Source organism: Chiloscyllium plagiosum, chromosome 50, assembly GCF_004010195.1.
Source record: "Chiloscyllium plagiosum isolate BGI_BamShark_2017 chromosome 50, ASM401019v2, whole genome shotgun sequence".
Lineage (NCBI taxonomy): Eukaryota > Metazoa > Chordata > Chondrichthyes > Orectolobiformes > Hemiscylliidae > Chiloscyllium > Chiloscyllium plagiosum.
Window position 1 is genome coordinate 7,986,491 of NC_057759.1, and position 23,482 is coordinate 8,009,972.

General features: G+C 41.3%; 1 protein-coding gene across 4 annotated transcripts in view; it reads left to right on the forward strand.

Moving 5' to 3' along the window:
• The window catches only part of LOC122544483 (probable E3 ubiquitin-protein ligase HERC1), a 248,390-nt gene that overhangs the window by 158,404 nt on the left and 66,504 nt on the right, over positions 1 to 23,482 (forward strand). For 3 of the 4 annotated variants that reach the window (XM_043683720.1, XM_043683722.1, XM_043683721.1), the window contains exons 24-27: positions 6,809 to 6,929; positions 17,644 to 17,701; positions 19,044 to 19,166; positions 19,316 to 19,587. In XM_043683720.1, the coding sequence (XP_043539655.1) occupies positions 6,809 to 6,929; positions 17,644 to 17,701; positions 19,044 to 19,166; positions 19,316 to 19,587 (574 nt within the window). The remainder of the gene's footprint in view (positions 1 to 6,808; positions 6,930 to 17,643; positions 17,702 to 19,043; positions 19,167 to 19,315; positions 19,588 to 23,482) is intronic. The other variant, XM_043683723.1, reaches the window with a different exon arrangement.

The following is a 23,482-nucleotide window of genomic DNA, read 5'->3' on the forward strand; positions in this document are numbered from 1 at the left end:
TACCAGGATGCTGCCTGGACTGGAGGGCTTATCTTATAAAGAGAGGTTGATTGAGCTCGGACTTTTTTCATTGGAGAACAGGAGGAGGAGAGGGGACCTAATTGAGGTATACAAGATAATGAGAGGTATAGATAGAGTCGATAGCCAGAGACTATTTCCCAGGGCAGAAACCAGCTTTAAGCTGGTTGGAGGAAGGTATAGAAGAGATGTCAGAGGTGGGTTCTTTACACAGAGTGTTGTGAGAGCATGGAATGCGTTGCCAGCAGCAGTTGTGGAAGCAAGGTCATTGGGGACATTTAAGAGACTCCTGGACATGCATATGGTCACAGAAATTTGAGGGTGCATACATGAGGATCAGTGGGGCACAACATCGTGGTCTGAAGGGCCTGTTCTGTGCTCTATTGTTCGATGTTCTATATTCAGGTAGATAAATCTCCTGGTCCTGATCAGATATATTTAAGAAACCAGCAAGAGGTTGGAGAAGAAATTGCGGGAGCTGTGGTATTTTTGCATCATTGTTAGCCATGAGTGTGAGGCCTGGAAGCCTGGATGGTAGCAAATTAGATTAGATTAGATTACATTACATTAGATTACATTACAGTGTGGAAACAGGCCCTTCGGCCCAACAAGTCCACACCGACCCGCCGAAGCGCAACCCACCCATTTACCCCTTACCTAACACTACGGGCAATTTAGCATGGCCAATTCACCTGACCTGCACATCTTTGGACTATGGGAGGAAACCGGAGCACCTGGAGGAAACCCACGCAGACACAGGGAGAACGTGCAAACTCCACACAGTCAGTCGCCTGAGGCGGGACTTGAACCCAGGTCTCTGGCGCTGTGAGGCAGCAGTGCTAGCCACTGTGCCGCCCAAATGTTTACCCTTATTCAAGAAGAGCTGCAAAGATAAATCTGGGAGCTATAGACCAGTAAGCCTATCATCTGTGGTGGATAAGTAACTTGAGAACATTCTGAGAGATAAGATATACATGCATTTGGAAAGGCAGGGTTTGCTGACAGGAGCAGTCCGCACGGCATTGTGCATGGGCGATCATACTTCTCAAATTTGTTAGAGTTCTAAGATGGAGTGACCAGGAACGTTGACAAGCACAGAGTGGTCAAATCGTCTATATGGATTTCAGTAAGGCCTTTGATAAGGTTCCACATGCTAAGCTGCTCTGGAAGGTTAAATCGCAGGGAAGCCAGGGAGCACTGGCAAATTGGATACACAATTGGCTTGATGATAGGCAGCAGAGGGTAATAGTGGCTTGTCAGACTGGAGACCTGTAACTAGTCTGTGCTGGGCCCATTACTGTTTGTTATCTATGTCAATGATTTGGATGAGAATGTACAAGACATGATTAGTAAGTTTGCAGATGACACTAAAATAGGCAGTATCATGGGCAGAGAGGAAGGTTGTCAGAAATTACAGCAGGACCTTGATCAGCTGGGGAAGTGGGCCGAGAATGGCAAATGTAGTTTAATATAGACACGTGTGAGGTCTTGCATTTGGAAAATCAAATCAAGGCAGGAGTTTTGTGGTGAATGTTAGGACCTTAAGGAGTGTTTCGGAGCAGTGGAACCTTGGAGTTCAGGTGCACAGTTCTCTGAAAATGGAATCCAAGTTGACAGGGCAGTGAAGAAGGCTTTTAGCACACTGACCTTCTTCAGTCAAGGCATTGAGTATCGATGTTGGAAAGTTATGTCGCAGTTGAACAAGGACATTGATGAGCCCACAGTTGGAGCGTTGTGTTCAGTTTTAATCACCCTGCTATAGAAAGGGTATTTTTAAACTGGAAAGAGTGTAGAAGTTTACACGGATGTTGCCAGGACTCAACAGTCTGAGTTAGATGGAGAGGTAGGACTTTTTTTCTTTTGGAGAGTAGGAAACTGAGGGGGGGGATCTGAAAGAAGTGTATAAGATCATGAGAGGTATGAATACAGTGAATGCACTCCGTCTTTTTCTCAGGTTTGGGGAATCATGGACTAGGGGGCATCAGTTTAATGTTACAGAGGAAAAAATAAAAGGGGAGCTCAGTGTCAACATTTTTTACACAGAGGCTGGTAAGCATATGAAATGAGCTGCCAGTGGAAGTGGTTGAGGTGTGTATATTAACAACATTTAAAAGGCATTTAAACATATACATGGATAGGAAAGGTTTAGAAGGACATGGGGTTAGCAGAGGTAGATATTTTGGTCAGATGGACCAGTTTGGGCCAAAGGGCCTGTCTCTATGCTGGAGGACTCCATATCCATGCTGGTAACCTAACTCTGTTTACCATCTTTTGACCCATAACCCTGGAGGCAATGGCATAGCAAGTTAATATATCAATACTGCTTAAATCTACAATACTACAATTATTTCTTGCTGAACAACTCTTCAGATAGTGATTTCCAGACTCCAATCATCCTCTGAATAAAGGGTCTATACAGACATTTAAGTTCAAAGTTTGAGAAGATTTGTAGCTCCGATGCTCGTTGCTGTGGTTCTGTTCGCCGAGCTGGAAGTTTTTGTTGCAAACGTTTCGTCCCCTGTCTAGGTGACATCCTCAGTACTTGGGAGCCTCCTGTGAAGCGCTTCTGTGGTGTTTCCTCCGGCATTTATAGTGGCCTGTCCTTGCCGCTTCCGGTTGTCAGTTTCAGCTGTCCGCTGTAGTGGCCGGTATATTGGGTCCAGGTCTATGTGTTTGTTGATGGAATTTGTGGATGAGTGCCAAGCTTCTAGGAATTCCCTGGCTGTTCTTTGTTTCGCTTGCCCTATAATGGTAGTGTTGTCCCAGTCAAATTCATGTTGCTTGTCGTCTGCGTGTATGGCTACTAGAGATAGCTGGTCGTGTCGTTTCGTGGCTAGTTGATGTTCGTGGATGCGGATCGTTAGCTGTCTTCCTGTTTGTCCTATATAGTGTTTTTGCAGTCCTTGCATGGGATTTTGTACACTACATTAGTTTTGCTCATGCTGGGTATCGGGTCCTTCGTTCTGGTGAGTTGTTGTCTGAGAGTGGCTGTTGGTTTGTGTGCTGTTATAAGTCCTAGTGGTCGCAGTAGTCTGGCTGTCAGTTCTGAGATGCTCCTGATGTATGGTAGTGTGGCTAGTCCTTTGGTTTGCGGCATGTCCTCGTTCTGTTGTCTCTCCCTTAGGCATCTGTTGATGAAATTGTGAGGATATCCGTTTTTTGCGAATACCTTGTATAGGTGTTCCTCTTCCTCTCTTTGCAGTTCTGGTGTGCTGCAGTGTGTTGTGGCCCTTTTGAATAGTGTCTTGATGCATCTTCGTTTGTGTGTATTGGGGTGGTTGCTTTCATAGTTCAGGACTTGGTCTGTGTGTGTGGCTTTCCTGTGTACCTTAGTGGTGAATTCTCCGTTTGGTGTTCTCTGTACCATCACGTCTAGGAATGGGAGTTGGTTGTCCTTTTCTTCCTCTCTCGTGAATCGGATTCCTGTGAGTGTGGTGTTGATAATCCGGTGTGTATTCTCTATTTCCGTGTTTTTAATGATTACAAAGGTGTCATCAACATATCTGACCCAGAATTTGGGTTGAATTTGTGGTAAGACTGTTTTGTGGTAAGAACTAGTTATAGGATAAAAGTCCCCATAGCCAAAACCAGAGTTATGTGTATATTCTACCCATCTTAGGTTATTCAGTTACAAGTGTGACATAATGAGAATATTAAGGTCAAAATGGTCAATGACTCTGGTTTCTATGATTTCCAAGTTGTCAGAAATAAGGTGTAAATTATGTTTGAGTTGAAATTTAAGTCTCAAAGTTGAAGGTGTTATGCACCAAGCCAGACGCCTTCAAAACATTTCAAGAAGGCAGCGCAGACCCTAACTTTTGCAGTTGCTTTAAACAGTGTTATGTACTGGGAGTGATGCTGCTGGCTGTAACACTCACTTTTAAACAAACCAGAATTTATTTGTACGTGAACAGAATGTAGAAGAACATAACTTATCTGAAAAGCCCCCTTGACTATTGCAAATTAATGATGCTATTCCAAATACTTGCAATATCACAATAAACACTCCCCCAGCAAAAAAAAGGTAAATTATGTACAGGTTCTCACAGGAGAGATGTCAGAGAGAGAGAGAGAGAAGATCAGCATAGATCTGTTTCTTTGGGTCCAGCAGTTTCTCTGGGTTCCCAGCTAAAACTTGACCAGCAGCTGCAATCCAAACAGCTAGGCTGCTAAAACCAAACCAAACCAAATCAGAGAGAAACTGAACTGGGAGAACTAGCCACTCCCCTTGCATTGTATCAGTGTTTTTTTAAAAGCTTGAAAGCCTTTTGTGTGAGGTGGTACCTGTTATCTGTAATCAAATTGGCACTAAAACCCATACAAATCAGACATATCAGAACCCCTGTGTTTGTGACCCCTCTCAAAAAAAAAAAGGAGACAATAATCTTGTCAAAGGAGCAGCATTGTCACAAGGGATACCAGTTTAAGACCGAGAAGAGGCATTTCTGCTGACGGTTGAGAATCTTTGGAGCTGCTTGCCACAGAGTACTGTGAGTGCAGTGTCTTGTTTATATTTAAGGTTGCAATAGTTCGATTGTTGATCTGTAGGGGAATCCAAAGTTATGGGAAAAAGGCAGGAAAGTGGACATGAGGATGATCCAATCAGCCATGATCCAATTGAGTGGCAGGGCAGACTCGAGGGGCAGAATTGCCTGCTCCTGTTCCTGTTTCTTATGGTCTTATAGTATAAGACCATAAAACATAGGAGTGGAAGTAAGGCAATTCGGCCCATCGAGTCCACTCCACCATTCAGTCATGGCTGATGGGCATTTCAATGCCACTTACACACACATTCCCCGTATTCCTTAATTCCTTGCGAGATTAAGAATTTATCAATCTCTGCCTTGAAGACATTTAACGTCCCAGCCTCCAATGTGCTCCGAGGCAATGAATTTCACAGGCCCACCACTCTCTGGCTGAAGAATTGTCTTCTCACTTCCATTTTAAATTGACCCCCTCTTTTAGTTTCGCACAAATGTTACAGTATGTTCTAGACATTGCAAGAATAATTTAAATGAAATTATATCCCGATTATTGTGTTACTAGTTATGTGGACAAACTTGACTGTCTTTTTTGATTTACTGAATGTTATGACTTCAGTTGATTCTTCTACTGGACAAGTCAGATCCCAGAGTCAAGCCTGGCTTGATAGAGGATGTCTTTATATTTTTGTTTATCATTCAGTCATTGAACATATTCACAATAAGTTCTCAAAGTATTTTGATAAAACAACGTGAAGAGAAACATGAACTGAATTACACTGTGCAATAACTATTGGCGCTTTCTCATCAGAAAAAAAGATTCATCTCTATTGTCCCAGCAATGCCCTTAGAAACACTTAAATCATTGTCAAGTGTCAATACTACCTTCAAACTAAAGATTCTTGCTCAGCTGCCATGGCTGTTATTGGTGTCTTTTCGGAAAATAAGCATACATTCACTAAGTGCTGCTTTCTTTAATTAACATTTCACCCTGAGATCCTTGAAACAAGCTGCTATTTCTGTATTTCTGAACCCGTGTTTGAAACAGGCTTCTCGGATGTCTTTTTTTCTGACCCCACAGCCTTTTATCTGGAGTTTTCTTCTCACTGACATCTGTGCAGCCTGGTATTTATTCTCAGATCTCACTGTTTGGAGAATGTCAATAACAGCATTCTGGTTATGGGACATTTCCTTCTGCATGAGCCTGTTTCTACCTCCTTCTCTCACATCATAGATGATGTGAACACCTAATTCTGTTCAAAATTACTTTGACTGATTAGCAAAAAAGAAGGATCAACTCTTCACAGAACCGAAACACTACAATTCATTTTTCTTCCACTTTAGAACACAAGTTCTCAAATAACAGTACTGCTGTTGGGCATTCTTTATTATTCATTATTTTTATTCTATTTGTTTATCAGTTTTTGTTTGGAGATGTGAACTGGGCACTGTGAGTTAAAGGAAACTTTTGGACTGTGAGGAATAGCTTGTGTTAAAAGGAAAATGGACAAAACAAGCTTTTGTTTATTCAAGAGGCCAAGCCTGGAAGTTACTTGCAGGTTGGTTTGTGTTTAAAGTGTTCTAGAGATGTTACATCGTCAGGGAAGAGCATGATGTTTGAACAGATGGCTGAAGTTGACTATTAACAAGGTCTGTACCTGGGAATTGGTTCTAGCAAATGTGCAAAAGACTTTCTGCGTGGCATAAAATGTATGGTAACTGTGACCTCATGGAGGAGTTGGTTAGTCTGACATGCAGTGGAGGGAGTTACAAGGATAACTACTTTTATCTGAGTGAACTGAATAAAATTTCAAAAAAATCTAACAAAACCGTCATCTATGCCTGTAGAACAGTACAATGGGAAACTACTTAACTAATCTGACTAGTTTCTTCAATTTTCTTTTAGTTATCTCTTAACTGTTTGTTGTCTGTCTGATGTGTGAATGGGGCTGAAAACAAAGGTTTGGGTTTAAAGCATAGATAGTAAAATTTTACTCTGCTAATTGTATTGTTTATAAATTGTTAGACTTTTAAGATGCAAATGAGTGCCTGGAACTGAGTATCTGCAGAGTCTGGAATTGGTTATGCAAAAGTCTGGTTAGGAACCATTGGGATCAATTTTAAGGGTCTTCAAAGGTTGTAATTTTACTGTATTAATGCAGAGATAGAAGAGCTGATTTGGTTCTGCCGTCTGTTTGTCATAACATTACCTTCATAATAGTAATTAAAATTTGACAAATCTTTTGAAAGTGTGATTTAATTTGAAGTTTGGAGAGAACTTTAATGATAACTGGATTTATTTGTTCCAGGAGTGAAAGTTTGACAGCAGAAAGCCATCCTGTGCTATCAAATTCAACCTACAAACTAACTAAGTCGAGAAGTGAATCCGACTTGTCTCAGCCTGAATCTGATGAGGAAAGTTGTGCATTTGTAAGTATTTCAGCTGTGCAGATTGGTAGAATAATAATTTTTTAAAAATGCCACGATAGAGTTTATAGTGACTTGTACAGCAGCTACCTTGTAGCCAATGTAGTAAATACTGTCACTATTATGTTGTAGCAAGTGCAGCAGCAAATTGTGCACAGACAGGTCAAATAAACAGCATGATGACTATGACCAGATCTTCTGTTTCTGTGGTGTTGATTTGACAGATAAGTATTGACCAGAAATTCCTGCTTTTCTTTAAAGTAGGGCAGTGGATATTTTGCCTCAATCCAAGAGAGCCTAGCAATAGTTCTGTAACTGTCCTGCAGTGGGACTTGAGCCCACAAATGTCTGACTCAGAAGTGAGAGCAACTGAGCCATGGCTGTATGGGATTATTTCAGTTTATGAATCCAGTTATGTTTTTGGTTGCAAGATTCCAATGTCGCATATGTTTCAAAGTCCTGAAGATATGAAACTTGTTAATTCCATCCATGAAAGCTAGACTGGTCAAAAATGGATTCTGGATTAGTGGTGCTGGAAGAGCACAGCAGTTCAGGCACCATCCGAGGAGCAGTAAAATCGACATTTCGGGCAAAAGTCCTTCATCTGTCAAAAATGTGCAAGCGAGGAAACTTTTTTATATCCAGGGAAAGTCCTATTGTTGAAGTTAAGTGTCAAGATCCTTGAGGAGGGGAGAGGCAATTCTGTCAAGACAACCCCCATTTTTTGGGTGTTCGTGACCACCAAATTTGCAAAATACATTCTGAATTTGCCACATGCTAGTGAGTATAGAAATAGGGCAAATGAATGCCTGGCTCAAGACTTGGTGCAAGAGTTTAGATTCCTGGATCACTTGGACCATTTTTGAGGAAAGTAGGAAGGTTTGCACCTGATCCACATTGGGACCAGCATCCTGGTATGAAGGTTTGCTAGTGCTGTTAGGTTTAAACTAGTCTGGTGGGGGAGGGGACACAGAATATCAATGACACATCGTGTTACTAGGAGAAAGTGAAGACTGCAGAAGCTGGAGAGTCAGAGTCGAAAAATGTGGCGCTGGAAAAGCACAGCAGGTCATGCAACATCCGAGGAGCAGGAGAGTTGTCATTTCGGGCATAAATCCTTCATCAGAAATGTGTTTAGAGTCTAGTGACTCTTCCTCAGAACTGAGGAAGGGTCACTGGACCCGAAATGTTAATTTTGATTTCTCTTAACAGATAAACCTGCTGAGCTTTTCCAGCAACTTCTGATTTGAAGCATCTGCAGTTCTTTTGCTCTTTATTAAGACTAATGAGTTAATGGCATGGATTGACATATTGAAGTATGATATTGTTACCATTACAGAAACATGGTTGAGGACTGGCAATTTAACATTCTGGGATATAGGATCTTTGGGCGAGACAGAGGAAGATGTAGAAAGGGTGGTGGTGTAGCACTATTAATTAACGAGTTAATTACTGCAATAAAAGGAGCTCAAACAAGGTATTGTTAAAAGGAGCTCAACAAGGTTTTAGGGGTAGAACTTGGGAATGTTAAGAGGACAGGCACTTGGCTGGGAATGTACTATAGGCCTCCATAGAGTCAGCGGGAATTAGAGGTGCAAGTAGGTAGACAGTTCATGGAGGTGTGGAAGAGTGATAATTGGGCAATTTTGTGAAGGGATTTCAACTTTCCCATCATAAACTGAGATAGTCATAGTGTTAAGGGTTTAGAGGGGGCAGATTGCTTGAAATGTAACCAGGGAAATTGTTGTATCAACGTGCAGAAGGCCAAAGAAGGGATTGTGCAGTGCCGGATCTGGTTTTGGGGAAAGATGCTGGACAAGTGTTCGATGTGGCAGTGGACGAACCTTTTAGCAATACCCACCACACCACACTACAGTTCAAACTTGTTCTAGACAAGGAAAGATATGGCTTCAGGTTGGGGGAAGGCAGATTTTATTAAAATAAAGGACAGGACCTGGACATAGTTGTCTGGGAACAGCTCAATGTGGGTAAGTCTACAGCGGAGCTGTCGGGGGCATTCAAAAAGGAGCTGAAGAGAGGACAGATCCAACATGTATCCTTTAAAGGGAAATTTAAAAACAATAAGTTCAAAGAACCCTGGATGTCTCGGTCAATTCACGATTGGATGAGGAAAAAGAAGAAGGCTTTGAGCAAGTCCAAGGGAGCAATTCAGCTGCTACCCTATAGGAATAAAGTAAATGCATTAGAGAACTTAAGAAAGCAAATAGAAGAACAAAAAGCATGAAAAAGGAATTTCAAACAAGATTAGGATTAGATTTGTTAAAATATTGAACAAATGCATTAAAGGGAAGAGGCTAACCGGGAAAAGAGTAGACCCATTAGGAACTAAGGGGATAACTTGTGTGTGAAATTGCAGGATAGTGAAAAGTTCTTAAGTGAATACTTCTCTTGGTCTTCACTCTGGAAAGGGAGACCGTATGTACATGTTTCAGGGAAACAAACTGAGGAACTTGCACGAGGTGACAAAGGAAATTGGGAGGTATTGGAGGCTCTCCCATGCTTAAAATCAGACAAAACCCCTAACCTGGTTGAATTGCACCACAGATTGTGATGGGAGGTATGGCAGGAAATTGCAGGGGATCTGACACAAAGTTTTAATTCCTCTCCAGCCATGGGGGCCATACCAGAGGGTTGGAGGACAGCTAATCTGGTTCCACTTTTTAAGAAGATAAACCAGGAAAATACAGACTGCTGACTTTCATGCCAGTAGTAGGGAAACTATTGGAGAAAATTCTGAAGGAGCAAATTAATACCCACTTGGAAAATCATGGGCTAATTAGGAATATTCAACATGGCTTTGTCAGAGAAAGGTCAGGCCTAACAAACGTCAGAATCTTTTGAAAATGCCAAATGTGTGGATGAGGACAGTGCAGTTCATGTAGTTATATGGATTTTAGCAAAGCTTTTGACAAGGGAGACTGATTGAGAAGGTTAAAGCATGTAAAGTTGAGGAACGTTACTGCAATAAACAGAGAAGGATGGAATCAGAAACTGACTGAGTAAGAGGGCACAAAGGGTAGAGGCAGAAGGCTGTCTAAGTGACTGGAGGCTGGTGTCCAGTGATATACAACAAGGAACAGTCCTGGAATCCTTATTGTTTGATATATACAGAACTGATATAGATGAAAATGTGAGGGAATGTTAAGCAAGTTTGCAGAAGAACCAAGTTTGGTAGAATGATTAATAGTGGGGAATCATAGAATCCCTAGTGTGGAAACAGGCTATTTGGCTCACCGAGTCAGCACAGATCTTCTGAAGAGTATCCCACCCAGTGTTTACCCTTGCCCCCCCCACCCCATTCCAAAATACCCTGTCCTTGTAACTCTGCATTTCCAATGACTGATCCACCTAGCCTGTATATCCCTGGATACTGTGGGCAATTTAGCATGGCCAATCCATCTAACCTGCACATCTTTGCACTGTGGGAGGAAACTGGAGCACCTGGAGGAAACTCTCGCAAAATGAGGAGAATATAGCAAAGTCCATACAGACAGTCATCTGAGGGTGGATTTGAACCTGGGTCACTGTTGCTGAGAGGCACCAGATAGTTGTATGTTGCAGGAAGATATAGATGGGTTGGTCAGTTGGGCAGACCAGTGGCAGATGGTATTTAATCCTGATAAGTACAAGGAAGAAGAATCATGGCGAAGGAATATTTTTTGAATGGCAGGACACTGGGAAGCTTAGAGTAATTATTCACAGATCCCTGAAGTCAGCAGAACATGTGAATAAGGCATATGGGACATTTGCCTTCTTCAGTTGTGGCTTAAAGTATAAGAGGAAGGAGGTAACGTTGTAGTTGTACAGAGCATTGATTAGGCCACAGCTGGAGTACTGTGTGCGGTTCTGGTGCAAGAAAAATGTGCTAGCACAAGAGGGATTACAGAGAAGGGTTCACCAGGATGTGGCCTGCGATAGAGCAATTGAGCTATAATGATCCATGACTACATAGGAATGGATTGTTTTCTTTAGAGCAGAAAAGACTAAGGGGGACATGGTTGAGGTGTATAAGATTATGAAATGATTTGGAGATGCCGGTGTTGGACTGGGGTGTACAAAGTTAAAAATCACACAACACCAGGTTATAGTCCAACAGGTTTAATTGGAAGCACACTAGCTTTTGGAGTGATGCTCCTTCATCAGGTGATTGTGGAGGGCTCGATCGTAACGCAGAATTTATAGCAAAAATTTGCAGTGTGATGTAACTGAAATTATACAACATATTGTCTAGCTATCACCATTGTTAACAGCTAACCCGAGAATGCAACTTTAAAAAAAAGGGTTTTGTGATTTACACATGAAAGAAGTGAAACTATCAATGTACTCTAACAGATGAAAGGCTTAACAGACAATCAGTTTTTCAATGTATAATTTCAGTTACATCACACTGCAAATTTTTGCTATAAATTCTGTGTTACGATCGAGCCCTCCACAATCACCTGATGAAGGAGCGTCGCTCCGAAAGCTAGTGTGCTTCCAATTAAATCTGTTGGACTATAACCTGGTGTTGTGTGATTTTTAAGATTATGAAAGGTATGGGCAGGGTGAATAGAGAGTAACTGTTCCTTTTGGTTGAGGGTCGGATATAGTTTTAGGGTAAGGGGATTTGGTTTAAAAAAAAACCTGTTCACTCAGCGGGTGATGGAAATCTGGAATGCACTGCCTAGAAGTTTGTGGAGTCTGGAAAACTTACAACCATTAAAAAATATTTGGATCAGCACTTGAGATACCATAACATTCAGGGATATGGGATTAGCGCACCTTTAGTGGTAGTTTTGTTGGTGGAGATTCGATGGGCCGAAGGGCATTTCCTGTGCTGCATGTATCTATGAAATATGTGTTCACACTTCCATGGAAAGTTATAGGGTACCATCATACTAAATGGTTTCCATGTGTGATTCTGGGCATCATGCAGAGCAGCCAGACCATGATGGTATCTCTGTGCAGCATTGATAGCAAGTCACCACTGCATTTTGAAATGGTCACACCTAGTCTCAACCTTGTACAGTTGAATGCTGCATGAAACAGCATGCAAGGATAGCACTCTAATAGGATCATTAAATGCTTATTAATTAGTCTCTGAATTATTTCATCTGGCTGCTAGTACAATTGTGTACTTTTGCTTCAGGTTTTATAAGCTTGTTTAAAGTTTGGCACTGTACAAGGTGTAGAATGACATATTGTACTGAAAGAAGTTACTTCCAGACATAGATGGCCTGATAGGATTTGCTCTGGCATTTGAACATGACTTAGAGCATGTAGGAATTTAAGCAAGGCAAACTGCTAGGAGGAGGAACTAGGGTACTGAACTAGATTCAGATCCAGCAGGGTTTTTAGTAAACCTTTCCACCTCAACTTTAATCAGGGCCAGTGCATAAAACTTAAAGACGACGTGGCTGAAATGTACAAACTACCACAGCACCAATCTCAAATCCGGGTAAGGGTAACATAGCCTGTGTCTGTGAAGTTGACTTTAACTCTCAACCTTCAGACCTATGGCTGTAGTCATGAGCTCTTGCATGCATTTGCTGCAGGCTTACTAAGAAGCCTACAAACCTATAAAGGATAAAAGCTTATGGAATTTTAACAGCAAATGTGTTGTATCTATAACACACTTTAGAGTGGAATATCTGCTGGTTTTTACACTGAAATAAATGTGTTCTGTTATCGAACACCAGTTGTTGAAGAGCCAATATGGTTTTGTGAAAAGGAAATCATGTTTGACAAATTTGCTGGAATTCTTTGAAGGTTTAACAATCCGAGTTAATTTTAGTAATGTATTTGGATTTCGAAAAGTCATCCGATAAAGTACCACATAAATGTTTATTGTACAAGATCGGAGCTCACAGTATTGGAGGTAATGTATTAGCTTGGCTTGAGGATTAGATGACATACAAGATGTAGAGTTGGGATTAATGTATTGTCTGAAAGACTTATGCCTTTCTAAAATGTCTGTATTAATGACTTGGAAAAAGGGCCAGAGTGTAATGTATCCAGAATTGCTGAAGGTAGAAAAATAGGTAGGAGGGCATGTTGTGATGAGGATATAATGAATACAAGGGGATAGATAGATTGAGGGAGTGGACAAGAAAGTTGTCAGATGTATTTTAATATAGGCAAGTATGAAGTCATAGCACAAGGAAGAATCAAAAAGCAGACTATCATTTAAATGGAGAGAGACTCCAAAAAATGCAGTTCACATGGATTTGGGTGTTCATGTGCATGAAACTCAAAGCATTAACATGCAGGTGCTGCAAATAATTAAGAAGGCAAATGGAATTTTGGCCTTTTTGCTAGGGAGTTAGATTTTAAACATAGGAAAGTATTGTTACAACTATAAGAGAGTTGGTGAGGCTGCATCTGGCCTCTTGGATACAGTTTTGACACCCATTTTATAAGAAACAGCGGATGTTTTGGCATTGGAGGCACTTCAAAGTAGATTTACTGAATTGATCCCAGGAGGGCAAATGACAGGTTGGGCATCAGTGTGTGGAATGCACTACCAGCAGTAGTAGTAGAGTCAGATACGTTAGAGACGTTTAAGCAGCTCTTGGGTAGGCAGCTGGATGATAGTAAAATGTGGGATATTTGGTTAGTTTGGTTAGAGTAGAATAAAAGGTCGGCACAATAACGAGGGCTGAAGGGCATTTACTGTGCGGACTGTACTATGTTTAAAAGAACTTTATTGAAGCATGCAAGATTCTGAGAACGGCTTAACAGGATATATGCTAAGAAGAATTCCACTAATGGGGAATCCCGAACTGCAGGATATAGTTACGGAATAAAGGGAGATTCATTTAAAACTGAAACGCAGATAAATTTCTTTTGAGGGTAATGAACAATTTGAATTCCCTACCATAGAGAGTTGTGGAGGTCAGAACATTGAAAGTGTTTAAAGAGGAGGTTGGTAGATTTTTTAAGTATCGCGGAGTTGAAGTCTGTGAGGTGAAAACAAAAGTTCTGGAGATCACAGTGGGTTAGGCAGCATCCATGGAGAGAAAGTAAGCTAACGTTTTGAGTCTAGATGACTGTTGTTCAGAGCTTGCTTTCTCTCCATGGATGCTGCCTGATTCATTAATCTCCAGCATTTTTTTGGTTTAGATTTCAGCATATGCAATAATGTGCTCCTGCATTGATGTTTGTGAGGAGTTGGCATGAAAGATGAGTTGTTGCATGAGGCAAATCAACCGCGATCTTGCAGCGTGCTGGAGCCTAAAGGGACTGAAATGCTTACTTCTGCCTGTTTCTCTTGTTCTTCTTAATCGGGTATTTGAACCAGTGAATGCTCCCACACATGTAGATGCTATTCACTGACTTTTGAAATTCAGCAAGGTATAAAGCCTTTAATCGTGTTTCTACGGAGAAGTCAGTTTAATTATTCAGTTGATTGACTTACTGTAGCATTATTCAGGAGTTACGAGCCAGAGCTCAAGATTTGAGAAAAATTATATCGAACTGCAACCAGGTCAGTTTTTGATGGGTTTTGGGAGGGCTTTCAATGAACCAGTATTAGTTTTTCTTTTAATTCTTGATAATATTGGGAGGTATGTTTATTGAAGTGTTTAAAGAGGAGGTTGGTAGATTTTTTAAGTATCGCGGAGTTGAAGTCTGTGAGGTGAAAACAAAAGTTCTGGAGATCACAATGGGTTAGGCAGCATCCATGGAGAGAAAGCAAGCTCTGAACAACAGTCATCTAGACTCAAAACGTTAGCTTACTTTCTCTCCATGGATGCTTTCAATGAACCAGTATTAGTTTTTCTTTTAATTCTTGATAATATTGGGAGGTATGTTTATTGACATTTTTCCTGCAGAGATGTGAACTTTGTTTTTTCAAGTTATTTTATATCTCCTTTTCTCTTATCATGGGCCATGCACTGATGTCAGACAAGTGGGCAGATAGATCAGAATTCAAGTGATATTGTTCATTGAGAAATGAGTGAAATTGCTGACTTTATTATGATCTCACTCTCTGAGGAGATATTTGACCTCAGCTTTTATACTGTCCAATTTTGCATTTGTGAGTAAAATACTGAGTCGTTGCAAGGAGAGAAGATCTGCTTTGATCACACTTGTTATGGTATACCATACAGAGGAGAAAGTAAGGTCTGCAGATGCTGGAGATCAAAGTTGAAACTTTATTGCTGGAACAGCACAGCAGGTCAGGCAGCATCCAGGGAACAGGAGATTCGACGTTTCGGGCACAGGCCCTTCTTCAGGAATGAGCAGAGAGTGTTCAGCAGGAGAAGATAAAAGGTAGGGAGGAGGGACTTGGAGGAGGGGAGTTGGAAATGTGATAGGTGGAAAGAGGTCAAGGTGAGGGTGATAGGTCGGAGTAGGGTGGAGGCGGAGAGGTCAAGAAGAAGACTGCAGGTCAGGAAGGCGGTGCCGGGCTGGAAGGATCCGGCTGAGACAAGGTGGGGGGAGGGGGGATGAAGAAACTGGTGAAGTCCAAGTTCATCCCCTGCGGTTGGAGGGTTCCCAGTCGGAAGATAAGACGCTCCTCCTCCGACCGTCGGGTTGTTGTGGTTTGGCGGTGGATGAGTCCAATGACCTGCATATCCTCGGTGGAGTGGGAGGGGGAGTTGAAATGCTGTGCCACAGGTTGGTTGGGTTGGTTCGTCCGGGTGGCCCAGAGGTGCTCCCTGAATCGCTCCGCAAGTAGGCGGCCTGTCTCCCCAATATAGAATACCATACAGACACTTGGCAGTTTGTTTTTATGTTCAGGCCACAGGAGTGGACTAAACAACAGTATTTAATTGCTATTTCAAAGTATTGGTGAAATTAACTTCAACAAGTGGATTTATGAAAGCAATGTTTGACAAATAGCTGGAGACTTTTGAGGACTAAAACAGTACAATCCATGAGGGAGCATATTTAGATTTTTAGAAAGGTCTTAAAGTCCTATGTGAGAGGTTAGTGTGCAAAATCAAAGTATTTTGGATTGGTGACAATGCACTACCAAACCATTTAGAAGTGCATGATACAATCAAGCAGTCATCATTGCTTCATCAGGGGGAAACATACATGACAAATCTATTACAGTTCTCTGAGGAGCTAACAAACAGAATAGATAAAGGGAAACCAAAATGACACAAATATAAGTGGGAAAGCAAGTAGTGAGGATTCGAGCAAGTAGCACATTCTAGAAAGGGACATAGACAAGTTGTGAGTAGACAAAAACTTTGATGATTGAACAAATTGTAGGAATATGTGAGGTTACGTACTTTGGCGGGCAGAATAGAAGAACTGAATATTATTTAAAGAAAGGACTTCAGAAAGCTGCAGCACACAGGAATTTGGGATTTTGATGCATGATTTGCAAAAGACTCTCATTCAGGTTAGTGTGATAGGGAAGACAAATGGAATGTTGACTTTTTATTTTAAGGGTATGGACTGTAAAAATTAGGAGGCCTTGCTAAAACTGAAGGCACTAATCAGACCATACCTGGAATACTGAAAACTTTGGTCACCTCATGTAAGGAATGATACAGTGATACTAGGGCAGTCCAGAGAAGATTCATTTGGTTGATTACAATATGGAGGGATTTTCTTATGAGAAGAGATCGAGTACATTGAGCTTGTACTTTATGGAGTTTAAAAGAAATAGATGAGATATTACTAAGCATGTGGCTGTTTGAAAGTACAGGAGATTTGTGTGACTCCAGATTTAGGAAAACAGAATTTGTGTCCTCAATATTTTTGGATGGTATCATTATTAATAAATTTGCAAACAATATTGTGATTGTATTGATTTTAGAAGCAATTAGAGGCAAAATTGAAGGTTAACATTTTAATCAGCTTAATTAGATTTTAGTTTTTAATTACTAGTCAGCACTTGTGTTTGTGCCTCACAATGGAGAATTAGCTCTGACAATTATGATATTTAGCGATTTTTGAGAAGATTTGTAGTTCAGGTTGATGATTAGTAAGTAAGTTAGCTCGCTGAGCTTGAAGGTTGTTTTCAGACATTTCGTCACCATACTAGGTAACATCATCAGTGAAAGTCTGTAGTGAAACGCTGGTGGTATGTCCAGCCTCTCTATTTATAGATCTTGGTTTCTTAAGGTGGGTGATGTCATTTCCAGTTCTTTTTTTCAAGGGAAGGTAGATAGGATCCAAGTCGATGTGTTTATTGATGGAGTTCTGGTTAGAATGCCATGCCTCTAAGAATTCTCGTGCATGTCTTTGTTTCGCCTGTCCTAAGATGTGTGTTCTCCCAGTCAAAGTAGTCTCCTTCTTTGTCTGTACGTGTAGAAACTAGTGAGGGTGGGTCGTATCTTTTGGTGGCCAGTTGGTATTCGTGTATCCTGGTGGCAAGTTTCCTGCTAGTTTGTCCGATGTATTTTTTTTACAGTTCTTGAATGGTATCTTGTAATTGACGTTAGTTTTGTTGGTGGTATCTATTCAGTCCTTTAGGTTCATTAGTCGCTGTTTAAGTGTGTTGCGAGGTTTGTGGGCTACCATGATGTCAAGGGATCTGAGTAGTCTGGAAGTCATTTCTGATATGTCTTTGATGTAAGGTAATTATGATATTTTTCAGTGGTTCCTTGAGCTTGACCATTCTGTTAAGAGTAAACTCAAGCTAAAAGATATAGTTACAAGTTGTTGGTAGGCTCTATTTTTAAATTGAAATATAGTTTGCCTTTTTGGTTGTTAATGACTTGTGAATTTAATTTATTGTTCTATCTTTTGAAAGAGCTCCAGAAGATATGTAGATGCGGACTTAGATTTGGCATCAGTTCAGAGAAAGCGAGGTGAGTCATATGTAGATCTCTCTGCTGCTTTTGAAATTTAGATGTGAATATAATGCTGAAAAATTCTAGTAAAATGTATCAGTTTAACCAGAACTGGCAATGTTCATTTTTGTTACTTTTTCTAAGTGTTGTTGTATTGTTTTAGTTTTATAATCTTCATTTTTTAATTTTGGTGCCATTTATGGGCAAATTGGAGGATTTTTCATCCTATTCTCTGGTTAATTTCAAGCATACGTTTTACTCAAGCCTGCAGCAAATGTACTCGTACCATCAGTTACCTTGACTCTGCATATTTGTGTCTAGATTAGATTACAGTGTGGAAACAGGCCCTTCGGCCCAACAAGTCCACACCGACCCGCCGAAGCGAAACCCACCCATACCCCTACATTTACCCCTTACCTAACACTACGGGCAATTTAGTATGGCCAATTCACCTGACCCTGCACATCTTTGGACTGTGGGAGGAAACCGGATTACTCGGAGGAAACCCACGCAGACACGGGGAGAACGTGCAAACTCCACACAGTCAGTCGCCTGAGGCGGGAATTGAACCCGGGTCTCTGGCGCTGTGAGGCAGCAGTGCTAACCACTGTGCCACCGTGCCCATCGATAGTTTTTGTGTTTCGGGGGAAAAACAGGAAATTGGAGGATATGCTTTGTGCATAATGTGAAAGAGCCCGTAATGTAAACTGGTAAACACTTCACTGGACTCGAGCTTAAATTTAGTTCAATGATATTTTTGTATATCTTAACATTATTTAATGCACTATATTAGCTGAGCAAGAATGTTCAGTATAAAATTGCCTGAGAAATAATGCTTTGTATGGCAGTAACAATTCTCCAAGATAGTTTGAAATGTTTGTGTGCAATCTTCTAATGGCTGAACAGACTTTCTTATAGTTATTTAATGCCCAAAGCAGTCAGCTGCTTCACACACAAACTTTCCAAGCATGTGCTGTATCAAATGTCTCCTTTTGTCTTCTGATTTTATGTGGTAGTGTGTTTACTCCTTGTTGGCCAGTTGAGTCCCAGAAACAAGAGGAGCTGCAAGCAAGTAAATGATGGCATGTTTACCCTTTTTAAAGCTTTAAGCTTGCCTACATATATTATGCCATGTACAGTATATACTGTCCCTTAATTGTTGCAGCATTGGTTTGTCCCATCTGTTATGCACCATAATTGTGAGACCAGTAGGTTGGGTGGTTTTTTTGTGGTGGTGCTGCTTTGCCTCAGCAGAAAGTCACAGCTTAAGCAATGTAATGACTAGATGTTACGGTTATTGTTACCTGTATCACTATATATACCAGTTTTAATTCCGGAAGTTCCCTTGTGTTTTGTTTAGGTTTGCAATGTGCTTATACAACAGTGCTTCCCAAAAAAATGTCAGCTAGGAATCTTCAAGACTGGCACAGATGGCCAATTATTCCCATTTTCTCCCTACTATCATGTTATTGCAATAAAAGAAGTAAGATTCTGGCAGTTTTTTTATTTTAATTTTGCTTTCTGCATGGTTTTTTTGGTCTGCTTGTTATGGTATAAATTGACGAGAATGTATTTGTTCACAAAATGTTCTGTATGAATTTAGTCTTATTTCCATCATTTCATACTCCACAGGACCTCTTTATGGCCCAACAGATTCACTGAGAGCCACTTGGGCGCGGCTGAAATCTAGTAGAGATTGGCCGTATGATTCTTCTCACCTGTACAATGCTGCTGATTTTGATCTGAATCAGTCTCTTGGAATACATGCATTCATTGAAAACATTGTTAGTTTTGTGAGTGGAGGTGTAGGGACTTCCCCAAGTTTTAAAGAATCTGAAGAAAATTTGGCCTCCAACCCTCAGGCCATCATCATTGCCATGGAGCAGCAACAGCTCAGGTCTGAGGTAAGTAGTGTGTTTTCTTGATATATGCAGCCTAATCAACCACAAACAGAAGCCTCTCATGAAGGTTATAATTATAAGTCCCATGTGAAACATTAGAGACTAATAATGGCTAAATTTAATTAATTGTGAAGAACCTTTTGGACAATTTGCTGTTTTTGGTGTGTGTGTGTGTGTCTGTGTGTCTGTGTGTGTGTGTGTCTGTGTGTGTGTGTGTGTGTGTGTGTGTATATATTGGGTATTGAAGTTGAAGGAACTAAATATAACCTTTTAATCATCTTGTAAATGTTGAAGAATTGCTCAATATCTTGAGTTGAATGAGGTATTAAGTAATATGATTGTTGAGCTTATGACTATAAGACAGAAGAGTAGAAATGGGCAGATTAAGCTCATCAGGTTTGCTCTGCCATTCGATGAGATGCTGGCTGATCAGATAATAGAACATAGAACATTAGAACATAGAACATTACAGCATAGTACAGGCCCTTCAGCCCTCGATGTTGCGCCGACCTGTCATACCAATCTGAAGCCCATCTAACCTATTCCATGTGCATCCATTTGTTTGTCCAATGACGACTTAAATGTACTTAAAGTTGACGAATCTACTACCGTTGCAGGCAAAGCATTCCATACCTTTACTACTCTCTGAGTAAAGAAACTACCTCTGACATCTGTCCTGTATCTATCACCCCTCAATTTAAAGCTATGCCCCCTCATGCTCGCCGTCACCATACTTGGAAAAAGGCTCTCCCTGTCCACCCTATCTAACCCTCTGATTATCTTATATGTCTCTATTAAGTCACCTCTCAACATTCTTCTCTCTAACGAAAACAGCCTTAAGTCCCTCAGCCTTTCCTTGTAAGATCTTCCCTCTATACCAGGCAACATCCTAGTAAATCTCCCCTGCACCTTTTCCAAAGCTTCCACATCCTTCTTATAATGCAATGACCAGAACTGTACACAATACTCCAAGTGCATCCTTCGTCACTATCCACAACTCCACCGACCTTAGTGTCATCTGCAAATTTACTAACCCACCCTTTACGCCCTCATCCAGTTCATTTATAAAAATGACGAACAGTAGTGGACCCAACACCGACCTTGCGGTATACCACTGGTAACTGGACTCCAGGATGAACATTTCCCATCAACCACCACTTCTTTCAGCAAGCCAATTACTGATCCAAACTGCTATATCTCCCACAATCCCATTCCTCCGCATTTTGTACAATAGCCTACTGTAGGGTACCTTATTGAACGCCTTGGTGAAATCCATATACACCACATCAACCAGTTTATTCTCATCTACCTGTTTGGTCACCTTCTGAAAGAACTCAATAAGGTTTGTGAGGCATGACCTACCCTGAACAAAACCGTGCTGACTATCCCTAATCAAATTATTATTTTCTAGATGATTATAAATCCTATCTCTTATAACCTGTTCCAACACTTTACCAACAACTGAAGTAAGGCTCACTGGTCTATAATTACCAGGGTTGTCTCTACTCCCCTTCTTGAACAGAGGAACCACATCTGCTGTCTAGTCTTCTGGCACTATTCCTGTAGAGAATGACGGTTTAAAGATCAATGCCAAAGGCTCAGCAATCTCCTCCCTGGTTTCTCAGAGGATCCTAGGATAAATCCCATCTAGCCCAGGGGACTTATCTATTTTCACACTCTGCAGTATTTCTAATACCTCTTCCTTGTGAACCTCGATCACACCTAGTCTAGTAGCCTGTGTCTCAGTAATCTCCTCGACAACATTGTCACTTTCTAGACTGATAACTGTTGAAAAATATTCATTTAGTGCTTCCTCAATCTCTCCTGATTCCACACACAACTTCCCACTACTATCCTTGATTGGCCCTAATCTTACTCTCGTCATTCTTTTATTCCTTAAATACCTATAGAAAGCCTTAGGGTTTACCCTGAACCTATTTGCCAACAACTTCTCATGTCTCCTACTGGCTCTTCTGAGCTCTCTCTTTAGGTCTTTCCTGACTACCTTGTAACCCTCAAGCGCCCTAACTGAGCCTTCACATCTCGTCCTAACATAAGCCGCCTTCTTCCTCTTGACCAGAGATTCCACTTCCTTCGTAAACCACAGCTCCCACGCTCTACACTTCCTCCCTGCCTGACAGGTATATACATATCTCGGACACACAGTAGCTTTTCCTTGAATAAGCTCCACATTTCTAATATGCCTATCCCCTGCAGTTTCCTTCCCCATCCTATGCTTCTGCCTCTCGAACGATCCGAAGTTCATCCAGCTCCAGTTCCCTAACGCGGTTTTCGAGGAGCTGGAGTTAGGTGCACTTCCCGCAGATATAGTCATCAGGGACACTAGTTGTGACCCTTACCTCCCACATTCTGCAGGAGGAACATTCAACTGCCCTCACCTCCATTCCCACTATTCTAAATTCCCAAAGAGACTGTTGAAAAAGTAAGGAATTAAAAACAAAACTCGTTACCTTACCAATCTGGCGCACAGGTCCTTTTTTTTTGGCTAGAGGAGGATGATGAGCGGGAGACACTACCCAAGTAGCGTTTCGGATAACGCAACCACACAAATATATGACTTCCCAGAACTCCTTCGCTCCTTCCTTGCACCTCTCGGCAAATGGAGGCCCGACTCCCAAGTTAAGTCCCTTTTAATGCGGGAAAACTCACCCTTCCCGGCAACCCTCGCTTCACCACTCCTTCTCTCCTCGCTACTCTGGTAAAATGCGGAACTCCACTTTCTTGCTTTTTCCCTATAACCCATGATTCTCTTACTGATTAAAAATCTGTCTATCTCAACTTAAATCTGCTTAAAGACCAAACCTCCATTGTCTTCTGTGGTAAAGAATTCCACAGGTTCAGAGCCTGTGAACAAATTCTTCTTTGCTGTGTGACCCCTTATTCTGGGATTTTGCCCTCTACATCTTACACTCCCAGGAGGGGAAGTAACATAGTAACATAGAAGGTGGGAGCAGTAGTAGGCAACCAGACTCCTTGAGCCTGCTGTACCATTCACTATTTTCAAGCCTGATCATTGAACTCAATACTCTACTCTAATCCTTTGATTCCTTTAGCTTCAGTAGCTGTTTTTGCCACCTCCTGGAAAACACATTGTTTTGGCCTCAACTACCTTCTGTGGCAGTGAATTCCACAGGCTCAGCACTCTGAAGACATTTCTCCTTATCTCAGTCCTAAAAGGTTTACCCCTTATATTTAGATTATGATCCCTGTATGCACCCTTACAACAGGATCTGGACCAGATGGGCCAATGGGCTGAGAAGTGGCAGATGGAGTTTAATTCCGATAAATGCGAGGTGCTGCATTTTGGGAAAACAAATCTTAGCAGGACTTATACACTTTTAATGGTAAGGTCCTAGGGAGTGTTGCTGATCAAAGAGACCTCAGAGTGCAGGTTCATAGCTCTTTGAAAGTGGAATCGCAGGTAGATAGGATAGTGAACAAGGTGTTTGGTATGCTTTCCTTTATTGGTCAGAGTATTGAGTGCAGGATTTGGGAGGTCATGTTGCGGCTGTACAGGACATTGGTTAGGCCACTGTTGGAATATTGCGTGCAATTCTGGTCTCCTTCCTATCGGAAAGATGTTGTGAAACTTGAAAGGGTTCAGAAAAGATTTACAAGGATGTTGCCAGGGTTGGAGGATTTGAGCTATAGGGAGAGGCTGAACAAGCCTTCGTCTGCAGGAAATGAGCGTCGGAGGCTGAGGGAGGTTTACAAAATTATGAGGGGTACAAAATAGAGGTTTACAAAATTATGAGGGGTATGGATAGGGCAAATAGGCAAAGTCTTTTCCCTAGGGTGGGTGAGTCTAGAACTAGAGGACATAGGCTTAGGGTGAGAGGGGAAAGATATATAAAAGAGACCTATGGGGCAACTTTTT